The 16,269-nt window shown below is 32.5% G+C and overlaps 1 protein-coding gene across 1 annotated transcript in view; it reads right to left on the bottom strand.

The window, feature by feature from the left end:
* Positions 1-5,664: 5,664 nt before the first annotated feature.
* LOC105216159 (inositol-trisphosphate 3-kinase homolog) overlaps positions 5,665-16,269 on the bottom strand; it is a 20,717-nt gene continuing 10,112 nt past the window's right edge. Inside the window, exons 2-4 of the mRNA XM_011190512.3 lie at positions 9,737-9,829; positions 7,225-7,346; positions 5,665-7,097 (exon numbers count right to left, since the gene is read on the bottom strand). Coding sequence (XP_011188814.2) covers positions 6,281-7,097; positions 7,225-7,346; positions 9,737-9,829 — 1,032 coding nt within the window. The 3' untranslated portion in view covers positions 5,665-6,280. The remainder of the gene's footprint in view (positions 7,098-7,224; positions 7,347-9,736; positions 9,830-16,269) is intronic.

Here is a 16,269-nt window from a genome sequence, read left to right as displayed (position 1 = left end):
TGTCCGTTCTTAGGGTCAAAGCGTTATATTCCTCCTTGAAGTACTTTCTTCGCGTTATAATATTTAGCTTCGTAAGGGTCGTGTTGTTTTTATATAACTTCTCTTTGTGGTATTCTCGTTGGGGCACAATGGTTGTGCGTAAGCATGAGGGCTTGCAATTGTAGAGTCCGTCCAAAGTTGAGTGCGATACTGGGTGTTGTTTAATTAGGGTAGGGTCGCATCCACTAAATTTGCTAGAATAACGGCTCCGCTTTGTTTTTGGGTAATTGTGTGGGGTCATTTTATTAAAGAATGACATTACCGTGGGTGAGATGGGTATTTCGGGAGTGGGTCCAGACAGAATCCAGCCGAATTCTGTTTCTTGGGCTAGTAGTGTCCCAAAAACATTCCTTTGTACTCCACTGAGTACAATTCGTGGGTACAAATCACTACCAATTATGATGTCCACGGGTCTGGGTTTGTAGAAGTATGGGTCCGCTAAACTAAAACCGAATTTTGCATTGACAATTGTTGAGTCGAGTGGGTAATTGGGTAAATTGTCGGTTAAAGTTTTTAAGATGAACGCGTGGGTTGTTATCGTAAACTCTTTATTTGTTGGTGATCGAAGGGTGAGCTGACAAGTTTTGCTAGCTGTTGCGGATACTGTGTTGTTTAATCCAATCACTTGCGCATTTCTATGGGTAGTGGGTATGTCCAATCTTCTTTGGAAATTTTCAGAAATTAATGTGGCTTCTGACCCGGAGTCTATGAGTGCTCTGGCTGTGTATAATTTCCCTTTGTTGTACACTTGCACTATAGCAGTACCTAACAAAATCTGCTTCCTATTTGAGTTGAGTGGGTCTTGGGTTCTATTTTGAGTGGACTGTAATAGGGTTGTGTAGGCTTGCGGATTTGTATTGAGATTGCGGGTCTGGGAGGTGCTGCTTGGGTTTGAATCAAGAGCCGGGTTTGAGGCTCTTGGTCCTTGCGGGGGAGAATGTGATCCGGGTGTGATCTCTCTATGCAGAAGGGTGTGGTGTTTTCCTCTGCATATTCTGCAAGAATATTTGCTCTTGCATTCCTTGAAACTGTGCGATAGTGCGAGGCAATTAAAGCAGTATCCATTATTTTTTACGGTGGATATTCGGGTCTCCACATTCATGTGTAAAAATTTCGGGCATTCTCGAATGGAATGTTGTGTTCTACACAATTTACAACTTTCATTGTTTTGATATGTGTTTGATAAGCTGCTATCTCTTGTAGGGTTTTCAGTTGAGTAAAAATGAAGGGTCGAAATTCCAGAGACGTTTGGGTGAAAGCCATTAAGTTTCCTGTCCTTTCTGTAGGGTCCACTGTTGGATGGGGTAACTGGAGCGGGGTCAATCAGATTTTCTACTGCTTCCATAGATTTGTATTTGTGGGTGAGAAACGTATCGAAAGTTTTCCATGATGGTATTTCTGAGTTGTCTTCTAGGGTGTCTTCAAACTGCTGAAGTAGGGTCTTGGGTAGTTTCAATCCGCATAAGAATATTAAAATGGGGTCCCAGCTACTAGTGTCTATATACATATTATGCAGATTCGTAAGACAATTGTTGACGGTCCTCTGGAGGTGTTTGATCGCGCTTGCATTTTCTTGGGTTGCGTGGGGTAAATTGAACAATATTTTTAATTGCGCGTTAACTTGTACTCGTTTATTTTCGTATTGTAATACGAGGTCCCTCCAGGCCATCACGAAACCATCATTTGTTAAAGGGGCGTTTTTGACTATGTCTCTTGCTTCTCCTCGGGTTTTTTGAATAAGATGAAAGAGCCTCTCCACGTTACTAATTTTTTGATTGTGTATATATATGGCCGTAAACATGTCTCTGAATGAGGGCCATGTTTCGAAATCGCCATAAAATACATCTGTGTCACAAGGGGGTAGCTGCATTGAGGGTTCTGTGTTCATCGATGAGTTTTCTTCTGCAGCGGGTTCCTTTAGTGGTATTGGGGTCTTGAGATCATCAATAGTTTGATTGATTGATCCCAAACATTTGAGATATGATTTATGTCCTTTTTTAAATTCTTCTTTGACTTTAGCGAAGTCTATATCCTCGGGTTTGTGTGGGGCTCTGCGAAAAGCGTCATACGATTTGTTTGCCTTATCGTAAATGGCATTGAGTTCAACTCTTTTTATTTCAAGAGTATGGACTGACTCATCTTCGGGTAGGGTGTCGTAATGTTCCTCAATGTATTCGAACAAATCGGAAATACAAAATTTAAAGTCTTCCATTTTTTCTATTAAATTGGGTCGTAAGAATTGAAATAGAAATGAAACGATTTATAAATTTAAACTTTATTTCTCTTTATTTAAATAGCAAAAAAGGCGAATTCCGAAATGTGGCGGGTAAAATTATTTTGTTTGCTTTGTCCTCTGGGTGTGTAGAGGGTTAATTGTTTAAATATTTTTTCCTTGTTTGTGTCTTATATGTACACAATATTTGAGTTTGGGTCGTAAAAATTTTAAAGTTCCGATTAACGAAATATTTCCTAATGGGTCTTCGCAAATTTTTCCTACAGGGTATTTTGGCAGCAGTGCAGTTTATTGTGCGTGCACTAGCAATCTGCTCTGAGCAGAGCGGGTAATGCAAATATGTATATACGTGTGGGTATGTGTATGTATGTTTAGTTTTTTGAGAGGAGAGCTCTCGGAAAATATGTAAGTAAATATGTATATGCGTGTACGTATTATACAAAGCACAAAGCGGAATATGGTAAAAACGAATTTGCAAATATTTTGTATTTAATTCGCGTTAAATGCAATATTTGCTTTTTTACACTTCTATTCCGTTTCGCACTTGTAAATTATATTTGGGTCACTTTACTTACAATATTTTCCACGTATGCTGAATTTATGAGTTCGTTGTGTTTCACCTGTGTTTGTTGTTGCGATAGGAATTTCAAGCGGGTTATTCCAACGATGCTATTTTTGTTGGTGGGTCGATGAAAATGCAAATCCTGAGTGTCCAAATGGTAGTTAATTGGGTGGGTTCTTAGTTTATCGGGCACTAATCCGGCTCGAATGGACCAAAATGTCGAGGTACTCGACGTTGAGTTGCCGGTGTGCCAAATAAAATAAGATGATTAGTTTTAAATATAAATTGAATTTAGTGTATTTGGGTGAGTAGGGTATAATGAGTATACAATGTGTGTGTGTGTATTAGTTATACAAATGAGTGGGTTTAAATGTATGTTTGTTAGTAGATCATTCGCAATTTAGGATTAATTATAAACAATATTTATAAATATAACCTTCGAGTTGGGTGGGTAATCCCGCGATGATTTGATGATCCTCTATTGGGTTTGTTGTTTTCCTGGGGTGATCCGGTTTGGCGCTTTTTGTCCGTCCGTGTGTTTTTTCTTCCTTCTTGGGTTGTTATTCTTGTTGTTGTGTATATTCGCGGGTTATGTTGGCGCTGTTGTGCATTATGCAGGGTTGTGTTCATCTGGCATGAACAGTTATAAAAAATAACAAAATTAAAAAATTTGAAATGTATTTTAGCTGGAACGTTTTGTCGAGAGATTTTTCATTCCCTTGATTTCAAATACTTTTATTCTAGCTATATGATTTTTGTTCCAATGATATATTCGCGTAAAGTTCTTATTAAATTCGACATGTCGTGACTTTAGAATAGAAAGTCTAAATCTCAGACCTTACCATATGAATTTATGAGTTTAGTCGAAATAAATACGATTAAAAAAATCGAATCACTTTTATGCAATAAGCCACGGGGTTTAGAACCGAAAAATGCGCGTTTAATTTAATAAACAACAGGTTGGGATAGCATACTAAATTTGTATAAAGACTTTATATATCGTTGTGCAAGAGTTGATTGACTTTGACAACTATTAATCTAAAGACATGCCAATTTTCGGTTGGTCACCTGTGCTATCTCGCCGTGCATATAATTTCAGACTGTCTAACTGGCTTTATTTGCAAATTTGTCATATTTAAGGGTTAAAAAAAACCACCCGAGATCCATAAAACATCACTGCATTGCTAAAGAGTGCCTGTTTGAAAAAACAAAATTGGTTCAAACCATGTTTATTTAAAACAAAGCAAAATGTCTAAGCGCAAATATCAGAAAAATTACTTGACCATTACTAATTTCAACAAGACCGTGCCATTTTTCAATCAAATTCTTAAATTTCTGCAACATATTTACTTAAAAAATAGACTCTCTGCATATGCATAGGAGTATTTCTGAACTAATGTTTCCGGAACTCTCTTCTTAATTTCCGAATTCTATCTTAAATACCATGTTTGTACTGATAAAGTTTAAGTCATAATACTGATAAAGATTAAAAGGCTCGAGTTTTACTTATTTTATCGATGATCTCCATGTGAGGACTGTCAACTCGGCAACACGATTAAAAATGAAAATAATGTGATTCGCGCGCTTCGCTCAACTTATGGTCATCATAATCGGCCTACTGAGCGTACCGATCACACATCTTGAGACGCACCATTCATTATTGGATAATATTCGACTGAATAGGTCACGTCCAGCACGCAGTAATGAAAATATAGCAGCCGTAGCTGAGAGTGTACAAGAAAGACCGTGGAGAATCGATTCGGCGCCTATCGCAGCAACTCGGACTGATGTATGGAACGACTTGGGCATTTTACGTCGAGATCTTAAATTGAAAGCGTACAAAATGTACCTTGTGCCAAAAATGTAGCCGCTCGACAGTCCTCCTTCTAGGTATGTAAACAAGCAAAATTGTCGCATTTGAGACGAAAAGCAACCAGATTCAAGAGCTGTCATTTCATTCAGAAGAAACAACGGTTTGGTGTGGTTTGTGGGCCAGTGGAATCATCGATCCATCTACAAAAATGATGCCAGTGAGAACGTAACCATCAATGGCGACCGTTATCGCGCCACGATAACCGACTATTTGATGCCCGAAATTGAAGCTCGTGATCTCGGCAACATTTGGTTTAAAAAAGACGGCGCCACTTTCCACACATCGCATCAATTTATGGATTTATTGAGAGAACACTTCGGTGAGCAGATAATTTCACGTTTTGGGCCGGTCAATTGTGCACCAAGAACGTATTATATCAAACTGTTAGACTTTTTCCTGTGGGGATATGTCTAAAGTTTATGTCTACAATGCCGTTTCGATTCATTCCTTGGAGCAAAATATCACACATGTCATTTACCAGTCGAAATGGTCGAACATGTCATCGAAAATTGGACTCCAACGGATGTATAAAAAATAAATGCAAAGAAGGTTCTTTCGAATGGTAATAAACATTTTCAATTAAATTTAAATTTTCTGCGTTTTTTCATTTAAAAAAGTAGAGAACCTCAACGAACGAATCACCCTTTTATCTTATACTGTTGCCAAATAAATTCAAATATTATAGAATTAGTAGTAAACATTTCATTGATTCCCTCCTCTTTGATTCCCTCCGATGTTTTCAACATTACAGTTTTCAAATAATAAATACAACTTTGATTTTTTTTTTTTTCAAAATTCAAGTACAATTTTTATTTCATACACATTTTTTAACATTCTCTTTTATTAATATATATAAAAAGATCGTAAATTTAAAGCTTAACTACAAATAGGATTACACATTTATGTATTAAGTAACTTTCTTGCCTACAAAGTGACAGCTGTCATATGCTTTAGACATACATACTACTCGCTTATACTCGTGTACTAAAGCAAAATTCCTGTTTTTTAGTTTCAATTTCAGTTTAGAAATAATGTTCACATGATTTATTTTTCGTATATACAATGTTTGAAAATTTTGATGAACTTGTGCGCTAAGCAACTTAGAAATACTTTTACAAGGTTTATATGTACATATCTAGTAACAAATTCTATTTTTAATATGTATTTATGTATGTCAATGATTTTAGAACATGATTATGAGATTTTTGTTTTGTATTTACTTTAAAGGCTTTTTCCAATATGGAAAATACAAACGTAAGCAAGTAAAGTAAATATTAATGCGCTAAACAACAATATACGTTAAAATAATTGTGATGATTTAGTTAATGTGTGTGAAAGTTTAACGTTTAAATGCACGCAATGCAAATTCAGTCTTAAGGCAGTATAAACACAAACTTAACGTATATAATTGATAGTTTTCTCGAATAAGGAATTTAATTAAATTTTCATATTATTCACCCCCCGTTAATATGAAAGAAGAAACGTCAACGCTTCTTAACCAACCAATGCTAATTTAGTTTCAGCTATACGCTAATTGCATGCAGCACTGCTGCATTTAGCATTTCATAATTCCTTATATCTGTAAGCACTTCCGACTGCCATGACTCGCATAAACATTCTCGAATGCATTGATCAGCTCATCCATGCCTTTGAGTAGACCCTCCTCACAGTTACCGGGTATCCATGTGGAGCGATGATTCACATTTACGCCCGCTGGTAGTGGTCTCGACTTGGCAAAGTCGATCAGCCAAGCGCCAACCTTATCATCATCGTAAACAATGAAAATGCTCGAGCCCACCACTTCATGCCGTTGAAAGAATGCTGATTTCTCCATAACCATACGCATATGTTTCAAGCGTTTGATCAGCTCCTTTGTCACTGAACGCTTTGCGCCCAGGAACTGTTCAATGGTTTGTGTAATTTGATCGCTATTGCGTACTGTCTTGAGATCTTTAACGGGTGGACGTCCGCGTAGGCGCAATGCTTCGATGCGAAAACCTTTCGACTGCGATGATGACATCGATTCGCGGAAGAGCATATAACGTAGTTTCGTGATAGCTTGCGCTGACTCCTCTTCGGGTGTGGGCGCCAATGGGTCGACAGCAACCATTTTCTTATACAAATCCGGACGTAATGTCGTATTGGTCACTTCCGATTCGAGAAAAGTGCGACAACCCATTTTAATATCCATCACACAGGGATCCTTGAAACCAGTCAAGAGATCCTGTAATTCGATGAAGTTATCGCCATTCACCGCCTGTGCGCCGTAAAATTGTGGCACGATTTTGGCGGTTTGTGGCTCTTGTGTGAGTAGTTTGTAGGCGAGCACCTCATTGTCGGTCAGACTGGCGACGCGTTTGCGCACAATGCCGGCTGTAGTGGGGACAATGCTGCAATGGAGGAAGGAGAACAAAGGAATGAGGTAAGTAAAGTTTGTAAATTGGCTTAAATTGTTTATTATACTGTATGCGTTTTCGCAAAATCAGAAGTGGCATAAATTTTCTTGTGTATATTTACCTTTCTGGGTGCCCGGACAATTGCATCCAACCTGGCGGCTTAACGTTGGCGTTAAAATGCTGATTGTTTTGATTGTGTTCCAGCAGCGCAGGCGTTGCGGGTGCGCTTAATTCCAATGCGTTCTAAAACGAAATAAAAAATACAATTATTAGTTGTTTACCGCGAAGAGTTTACAACAATATTTAATTAGCTTGAGAGATCATCACGAGTAATTCGCTGATTAGCAGCAAGGCACGTATGTTTGTAGGTATGTTTAGCTTAAATTGTATTGACATTTGTTTAATTTAATCATAATTTAATAGACTTTTTTTGGAGGCGTAATAAACCAATGTCAACGCATGCCGCCAGTACGGCGACTAGACAACAGCTAGACGCCGGGAATTTTTATGTGTAAATTTCTTAAATGCGTTGATTAGCAAATTGTTGTTTATTTTGTGTATAAAATGAGGAGCAACATTTTTATAAATTTTTTAAATTAATTTAAAATCAATATTACACCCCACATCCTCGCCCGATTTTACTGGCCCGCGCTTAATTGAAATGTAAACACATAGCTAACAGCAGCGAACAGCTGATTGTCGAGTCTATTCACACTGTTGACAAAAGCGTGCACAACAAGAAGGGAATCAATTTTCATTCGTTTTAAAGGTCACAAGTGACGCAGTTAAGAGGTGAGCGCAAAGTCCAAAATTTGTTGTGCAAGGAAGTGTAAGTCACACAGCGCGTGTATTGAAAAATAATAAAATAAAATATTGAAAAATATTAAAAAACAAATTTGAATAATAACAAAAAAAATATTGAAAAATAATATAACATTATTGAAAAAAATTAAAAAAATATTGAAATATAATAAAAAAAAAACTATTGAAAAACAATAAAAAAATATTTAAAAATAATTTTAAAAAAATATTGATAAATTATAAAAAAATATTGAAAAATTATAAAAAAATATTGAAAAATAATAAAAAAAAAACTATTGAAAAATAATAAAAAAATATTGAAAAAAATTTAAAAAAATATTGAAATATAATAACAAAAATATTGAAAATTAAAAAGAAATATTTAAAAATAATTCTAAAAAAATATTGAAATATAATAAAAAAATATTGAAATATAATAACAAAAATATTGAAAAATTATAAAAAATATTGAAAAATAATAAAAAAAAACTATTGAAAAATAATAAAAAAATATTGAAAAAAATTTAAAAAAATATTGAAATATAGTAACAAAAATATTGAAAATTAAAAATAAATATTTAAAAATAATTTAAAAAAAATATTGAAATATAATAAAAAAAATATTGAAAAATTATAAAAAAAATAATAAATAAATGAAAAAAATAAATACATTTCGAAGAAAAACGCTCCACAGCTTCACACTTTCACTGTGGTTTGCTGCATTTCTGTCTCACATAATAACTTCAAAATAAAATTATTTCACGCGCTGGCTGCCTGATGCGAGCGCACAAGTTCCATAACCTTTAATTGAACCCCACTTGGTTTCAATTTTCAGCGTTTTCGGGCTTTTTTTTATTTTTTTGAATTAAAATATTTTTTTTTTTTGCAAAACACAGTGCATATAGCACAGCTGATAGTCAGCCATTTAATGTCAATGAACAACAATTAGCGCTATTAATTGTTGCTAAAATGTTTGCAAGCTAAAGCAGATTTTTTTTTCGCAACTTTCGACGGGGCTTATCAAGTAATTTTTTTTTATGAAAAACATCAATTTTTATGCACGGTTATACGCGTGGACCCTACTTTGAAACCAAAAATGATGCAATTGCGACGTGTTGGCAACAACGATTGCTTTTGCTATTTGCATATTGATGAAAGGCATTTGACATTTGCTTATCAATTTGGATTATTTGTGCTAAATATAAGAAAATTGAATTTTTTTTTTCGAAATTGTAATTTTTTTTCGAAATTGCAAAAAATAAAAAAAAGTGTTGTAACCCTGCTTGTTACTTGTCGCCTTAAGCTAAAGCATGGTGTGGTAGGATCTACAGGCAGCTTTGTTGCTGTGAAGCAGGAAGTCTGCGACTTTATTGTTTACATTAAACAGTTTTAAAGTGTTTCATATTTTAGTTTGCCATAATTTTCGCTCACAAGCCTTTACATTAAAACCTAAATTTATGAGCACTTTCTTTTGCCTTTAAATTTTTTTATTTTTTTTAATTAAAAGATTTTTTTCAACTCTCTGTATGTGTAGCAACAATGTGCATATGACTTTTTTCTTTTTGCTGCGGCCAATAAAATTACAGTTTTAATCGCATATCTCGCACGCCGTCGTGTTTATTCACATTTTTTTTCGTGCACGCAACTCATTTCTTTGGCGCGATCTTGTATGACGTATGCTCTGCATACATAACATACATACATGCGTACATTACTATGTGCTTGTGATTTAAGCGCATGGAAAATTTTTGCATTTACTGTGTTAATATTGATTGTAGTTAAACAAAAATATTGATTTAAAAAATATTTGCTATGTATGCGTAAATACTTACAATGGCCAGAAATTTCAATAATGACATGCGATGTGGCGGTAGTATATCACGTTGACTTAAATAGTCGTTCATATAATTTTCAAAGTCGTTTTTCTGCAAGAGAGAAGAGAAAAATGCTAATTAGTTATATGTTGCAAAAATAAAAATTATGAAAATTAAAAAAATTAAAATTATTTTTACAATAATTTTTTTTCGAAAAAATTATATTTCCAAAATTTTTTTTTTTTGAAAAATTATATATTGAAATTCTTTTTTCCAAAAATTATATGTATTTTCAAAAAAAATTTTTTCAAAAAATTTATATTTTCAAAAAAAAAAATTTTTTTTTTTCAAAAAATTATATATCGAATTTTTTTTTCATAAAAATTATATTTTCAAAAAATTATGTTTTCAAAACTATAAAATCGCCCTATTTATCATTACAAATCATAACTTTCTAACTCTTACTTTTAAAACCTAACACATACCCACATCTAGCTAACGCAACCGTCACGCTGTCTTTAACGCATTCAACTGTGCCAATCTCATAACAAAACAAAACAGTTATTTAATGAATTTCGCGTTCACTGAGCATATGGCAGTTTTGCCGCTTATCAGTCATCAATTTTTTCATATTTTTTGCTGCTTGATAAGCAACGATAAAAGTTTACAACACCAAACAAACACGCTACAATGTACACACTTATGTATACTCAACCAAAAAACAACAACAAAAAATATTAAATAATAAACTCTTGTTGTTGTAGACAACACACTCAACAACATTTTGTTAGCCACGAAAAACAATTACCAGCAAAAATGTCAAAATATGTTACACGCGCTAAAGTGTCTACATGTCAAGCACAAAAAGGTAAATAGTTAGATGGAGAGAAGTAGAAGAGTAATATTAGATTTTAGCAAATCATTACGCTTTTTTTGCACTAAAATTTTTATAGCTTTAGTGGCTTGTGCTTGAAGCGTTGGGAAAACCCAAAACTACAAAAAGCTTGCCGAAGAAGCTGTTCTAAAGTGCCGCTTGAGTAGTAAAACATGAATGTTAAGTGCTAATGCCTCATTGAAAAAATGCTTGAAGCAATCGTATGCTTGTAGAGTGACAAGCGGAATGAAGAAAACCGCAGAAATAAAATATTAAAAAAATATAAAAAAAATTTATGAAAAAAGTACAAATTTTGAAAAAAAAAATAACAATCATACAACAAATAAAAACAAATCATCAAAATGCAGCAGCAAGCTTTCACACTCAATGCGCACAACAAACAGCTTTCATTCATCAAACTCAGAGCAACAAGCGATAACGTCAATCATTTGATTAATGCAGCGTCGATTACGCTGACCCAAAATAAAAAAAAAATCAAATAAAACAAAAAATAAAATAAAAGAGAAATAGTGAAAAAATTTAGGAATTATTTATCGCCACGATTTCCGGTGTTTCGTGCATAATGCTTGAAACAAACGTCATGCAATTTTGATTAGTTACGAAAATAGTAACCCAATGACCCAAAAAAAGTGATGTGACCACTCATTGAGGGTTTCAAAGAAATTTTCATTCAATGTAAATAAAGCAACGAATCAACCGAGTGATTCACGAACGACGTTTTAACGACAGACAGGTCATGGCACTCGGTTAACTGTTAATACAGCACAGACTGTTAGATTAATCATTGTTGCGTTAAGCGTACGTCAATCATATGCTTGAAAGTTGCTCGAAAGTCGGAAGGAAGACAAGAATTTTTGTTATGACTATAATGAGTTGCATTGTTTATGATTTTTTGAGAAACAGAAATTATGTTACAGTTCAACAGAAGTAGTCTTAAATACATAAATTTAGTAATTTAGTCGTAAATATTAATAACTGTTGTGTATGCATACATTTTATGAATACTGTGCAATGAGAATTGAATTTTTTTAAATTTTTTTTTCTATTTTTTTTTAATTTTATTTTATTTTCTATTTTACTGTGCAATGAGAATTGAATTTTTTAATATTTTTTTAAATTTTTTTTTCTATTTTTTTAATTTTTTTTTATTTTATTTTCTATTTTTTTAATTTTTTTATTTCATTTTATTTTTTTTAATTCTTTTTTTATATTTTTTATATATTTGTTTTTATTTTTTTTAATTTTTTTAATATTTTTTTTAAATTTTTTTTATTTCATTTTTTTAGTCACCTATCAGTTCAAACATGTCTACTACATATTTTATTCAAATTCAATTTGAAAACTAATTAATTATACAGCAGCTACCGATTTTGCCTGATTTGCAAAAAAACTCAAGCAATAAAATTAAGTAACAACACGCTTATAATTTGTGTTTTGCTACCGTTAAGCTAGCTTAGCATTTATTAGCATAAGCCTTTTCAAATATCTGCTACACAGCAGTTGATGATAACCTCTACTTATCGGCACCCGAGCGATTTTTGCAAGCGCATATAAGCCGGGTAATTAACACGCTCGCACAAATGTTATGTGTACATAATTGCGGCTACAACAAATTGAAAATCAGGGAAAAAAAATCATTAATTGTCGGGATAAAGTGTAAATTTCCATTACAAAAATGTGTCTTTCTGAAGGTATAGAGGCAAGTAAGTCGCTCCACTCTTACTCGTTCTGTATTCAACTTTATCTCTTTAATTATTAGCAACACCTAAATATTTATTTACGCTGATAGCATTGCATGTTCAGCTTTCAACGGCACTTTTCATTCAAATATAATTTTGTGAGGTGCTGTAAAGGTGGGATAAAGTGATTTTGACAGCCAAGCTGTATAGTTTTAAGGCCGACTGTTATGTTAAAACTTTGAAATATGAAAGAAATTTTTTTATCCTATAATATATTTGCTTTCTGGAGCTTAGAAACGTTAAATCAGCTTTAAAATAACCGAAAATCCCACTATTCATCATCAATTTATTGGTTACTAAACAGTTTAAGCTAATCACTGTTAAACTAACATAACCTCTATACAGTACTGTAAAGCCTAACAGACACTGTAATAAACAGCTGTTTAGTCATGGCTTAATATAACTGCCTCTGAGTAATGACTATCAAATTAAATAAATGTCAAATAAATTAAATTAATAAATTATTTAAAGAAAAAATCAAATAAATGTCGCTTTTATCTCTACAAATTGTGGTTAATTGGATTTATGCCTCAAACATAAAAAATAACCACATAAACCGCAGATACTTTTCAATGCAAAATTCGAAACTTGCTGGTGGTTTTGCTAACGTTTTTTCCATGCCTCGACATTTAGTCTACATTTTAGGCTTACTGACGTCAATGGCGACCTTAATTTGTTTTCTTTCTTTCGGAGCAATGTACAGCGATGTGATAGCAGTGACATTATATTATAGAGAATAGACAACCCGTTTGGTGAGTCGTATCGGTTGCTTCTGCTTTTTTTAGCTTTTTTTTGTACGCCTGTGACGACTTATAAGTAGAGTTTTAGAAAACCCGTTGTTTTACCAATTTTGGGGGGTATTTATTGAAAGGCAAGCATGTACAATGGCCGCCGGCCGGTTTGGGTATATAGAAAATTTAATTAATTTTTTTTTTATATTTTAAAAATAAATTTCTTTAAGTGTCGCCTGTAAAAAGCTTGTCGTAGCAGTAGCCGAAATATACCATATATCATTAGTTATATTTTTAGGCATGAGCTAAACGCGTTCAATGAGTTGTCAAGCGTACACAATTTGTAATTTTTTTTTCTTAAAATTTTTTAATTTTTTTTTTCAAATTTTTTTTCTTCCATTTTTTTCCACCAAAAAAAATTCATTAATCTCAAGCTACTGTGTGAACTTTAGCATAATCGCCATGCATTAATTAACACCAATTGACGTATTAAGCGGAAAAAAACCTCTCATATCTACCGAAAATATGCGTTCAATGACTGACTGACAGACTGAGTCACTAATTTATGAGGGGAACACCGTGCAAGCCAGCATTTTTAGAATGTGCGCTCTGGAGTAGGTGAAATGTTGCTACAAAACAAAACTTGTGTTAAACAAATGTTTATTAGATATATATTATCTAAAGCGTGAAATAACTCATTTCAAATATTCATCAAATTATATTTGTTTTCAAAACTTCGTTATTGAAAAGCTGTGTACAGAGCAGCTGTAATAATAATTATACAAAATAATTGCAAAACAAAATGCCATCACGTATACAGAGGCTATATTAACTTAAAGTTATTGTGTATTTATACAAATACATATATGTATAGACAAATGTATGGCGGTGTGTCTAAATAATTTGCATAAAAATACGATAATAAATGATTGAAAAATTATACAATATTCTCGTGAAATTGTTTTCTGATTTTGCCTTTACTGACGTTTTAATGATTTGTTGTTATTGTAAATATACTATATAATTGTATTTACATATCAAGTTATTTTTAGACATTTAATGCTTACTACTATTGATTGTGATGAGTAAACAAACCGCATTTTAATGTTTATTTTTTACGATTTTTTTATATTTTTTTAATTTTTTTAAGATTTCGTAAGCGCAAATATTTGAGAAAGCACTTCAATAAAGTGTATGAATAATGTTTTTTCTTTAATTGGATAATAGTTTGAAAAATATATTGAATAGTAATAATAATAGTTAAACTCTTTAGTATAAAAAGTGAGGTTATTACAAATTGTTTTTTACGAGTGTTTAATAATTGTTGTTTTTTAAATAAAATTACAAAATAATGATTTATTTGTATTAAGTAATTTTTAGTATTGTTTATGCAATATTTAAGTTACGTTACGTCATTCCATATAAATATGTCACATAATGACACTTTTGACGTTTAAGCTTTTGACATTTAACGCAACAGCTGATTGATGACATGTTAGATTGAAGCATCATTTGAGTTACAATTGAAGTGAATATTGTGTTTTTATGCTCAAAATTTTCAGATAAAATTAATTCAAAAATATATATTTCCTATTTAAAATTGATAATGAAAGTTAATAATCTTTGACATCAAAAATTTATTAACTTAAATCAAACTACTATAAAAGCAAGTGATCGGGCTTACACTCTGATCAAAATACTAGAAATAAAGATTGAAAAAAAAAAATTAAATTAAATTTCTAGTTTTGCAATGTGAAACAGGACTTCAGCAGACGTCGATTAACATAACTAGCTCAAGCGCAGGCGGATCTCTTAATAAAATTCTTTGCCAAACAACTTGTTATTATGAAGTTTATAACAATCAATAATCAATAATTATTGGCATAAACTATTTAAAGTGCGCTTGAAGTAGCGAGTTTAACGCCTCAGACCAGCAAGTTCTTGGCGACTGCACGTCAGCCACACAACGTAGAAAACGTAAAATTTTATTAATGAATTGCAACGTGATGCGAATTAATTAATGAAAAAAAAAGAAAATAATAATAACAGCTCAAGTTTTATTGAGCATATAAAAGATATTGAGCTTGTGTGGTCGATAAATGAAAATTATGGCAAGACTGGCGGGCCAGTTTGTTGTATGTAAATAACAAGCGTACGAAAAAAAGTGGCAGAAAAGAAAAAAAAACAAGAAAATAAAAAGATATAAGAAAAGAAAAAATAAAATAAAGACATAAGAAAATAAAAATTCATAAGAAAATAAAAAAATGTAAGAAAACAATATAAAAGAAGAAATGATACGAAAAAACCATGAAATCGACCAAAGAGGATGTTGAGCGCATAAAATGTGTGTACTCAAAAGGAAGCTGAATGCCGGCACGTGTGTTAAATGTTTATTAATATGTGCGTATCAAATTGTATATCATTAACTCCAGCCAACTCGCACGAAATATTTAACGCCAACGTAGAGAAATTACTGCATTTTTCAAGCGTGCTATCGTGTTTCGCGCAAATAGCGTTGCAAATGACACGTGTCGTAGCCGTAACGTAACGTGTAATGCAACGTCAAGCGTAACAATATTACATAGCATTTGAAAACAATAACAAATTACACGAAAAAATTACAAAATCGCCTGGGAAATTACTTGAAATTATAGCGTATTTTATGTGTTTGAAATTTTTTGTAAACAATTTTGCGTGTCGAAAGCAATTTTAAATGGTTTAACAAAAAGTTGTAAATGTATTAAAATATATATATAATAATTATAGCAAAGGAAGCTATTATTTTTTATATAAAAAATATATTAAATAATCTTGGCTTGGCGGAAGTGTCACTTACACATCCGTCATAAGTCAGCCATCAGCTGTTCGTTAGTTAGACTGTTGTGTCAGTTATGCGCATAAAACTACCAATAATGCGCATAGTAATAGCATGCTGTAGGCACGTTTAGCGCACCGCAATGTACATACGTCATTGGCACGTCACGCGTCTGCGTCTGCTTGAAAGTGAATGCGTGTTGCTATTTGCATATGCGTTTACGAAATGCATTTATTAAGCGAAAATTCAGTATGTGTGCTACTTATACGCTGGCGATTTGCAATTGTAAATGTTTTATATTAAAAAAAAAAAAATAAAATTATTTTTAAAATTTTAAATAAAAATAATTTTTTTTTGTTTTTTATAAAATA

The sequence above is a fragment of the Zeugodacus cucurbitae genome, chromosome 3, assembly GCF_028554725.1.
Source record: "Zeugodacus cucurbitae isolate PBARC_wt_2022May chromosome 3, idZeuCucr1.2, whole genome shotgun sequence".
Lineage (NCBI taxonomy): Eukaryota > Metazoa > Arthropoda > Insecta > Diptera > Tephritidae > Zeugodacus > Zeugodacus cucurbitae.
This window is presented reverse-complemented; position numbering and strand designations above follow the sequence as displayed.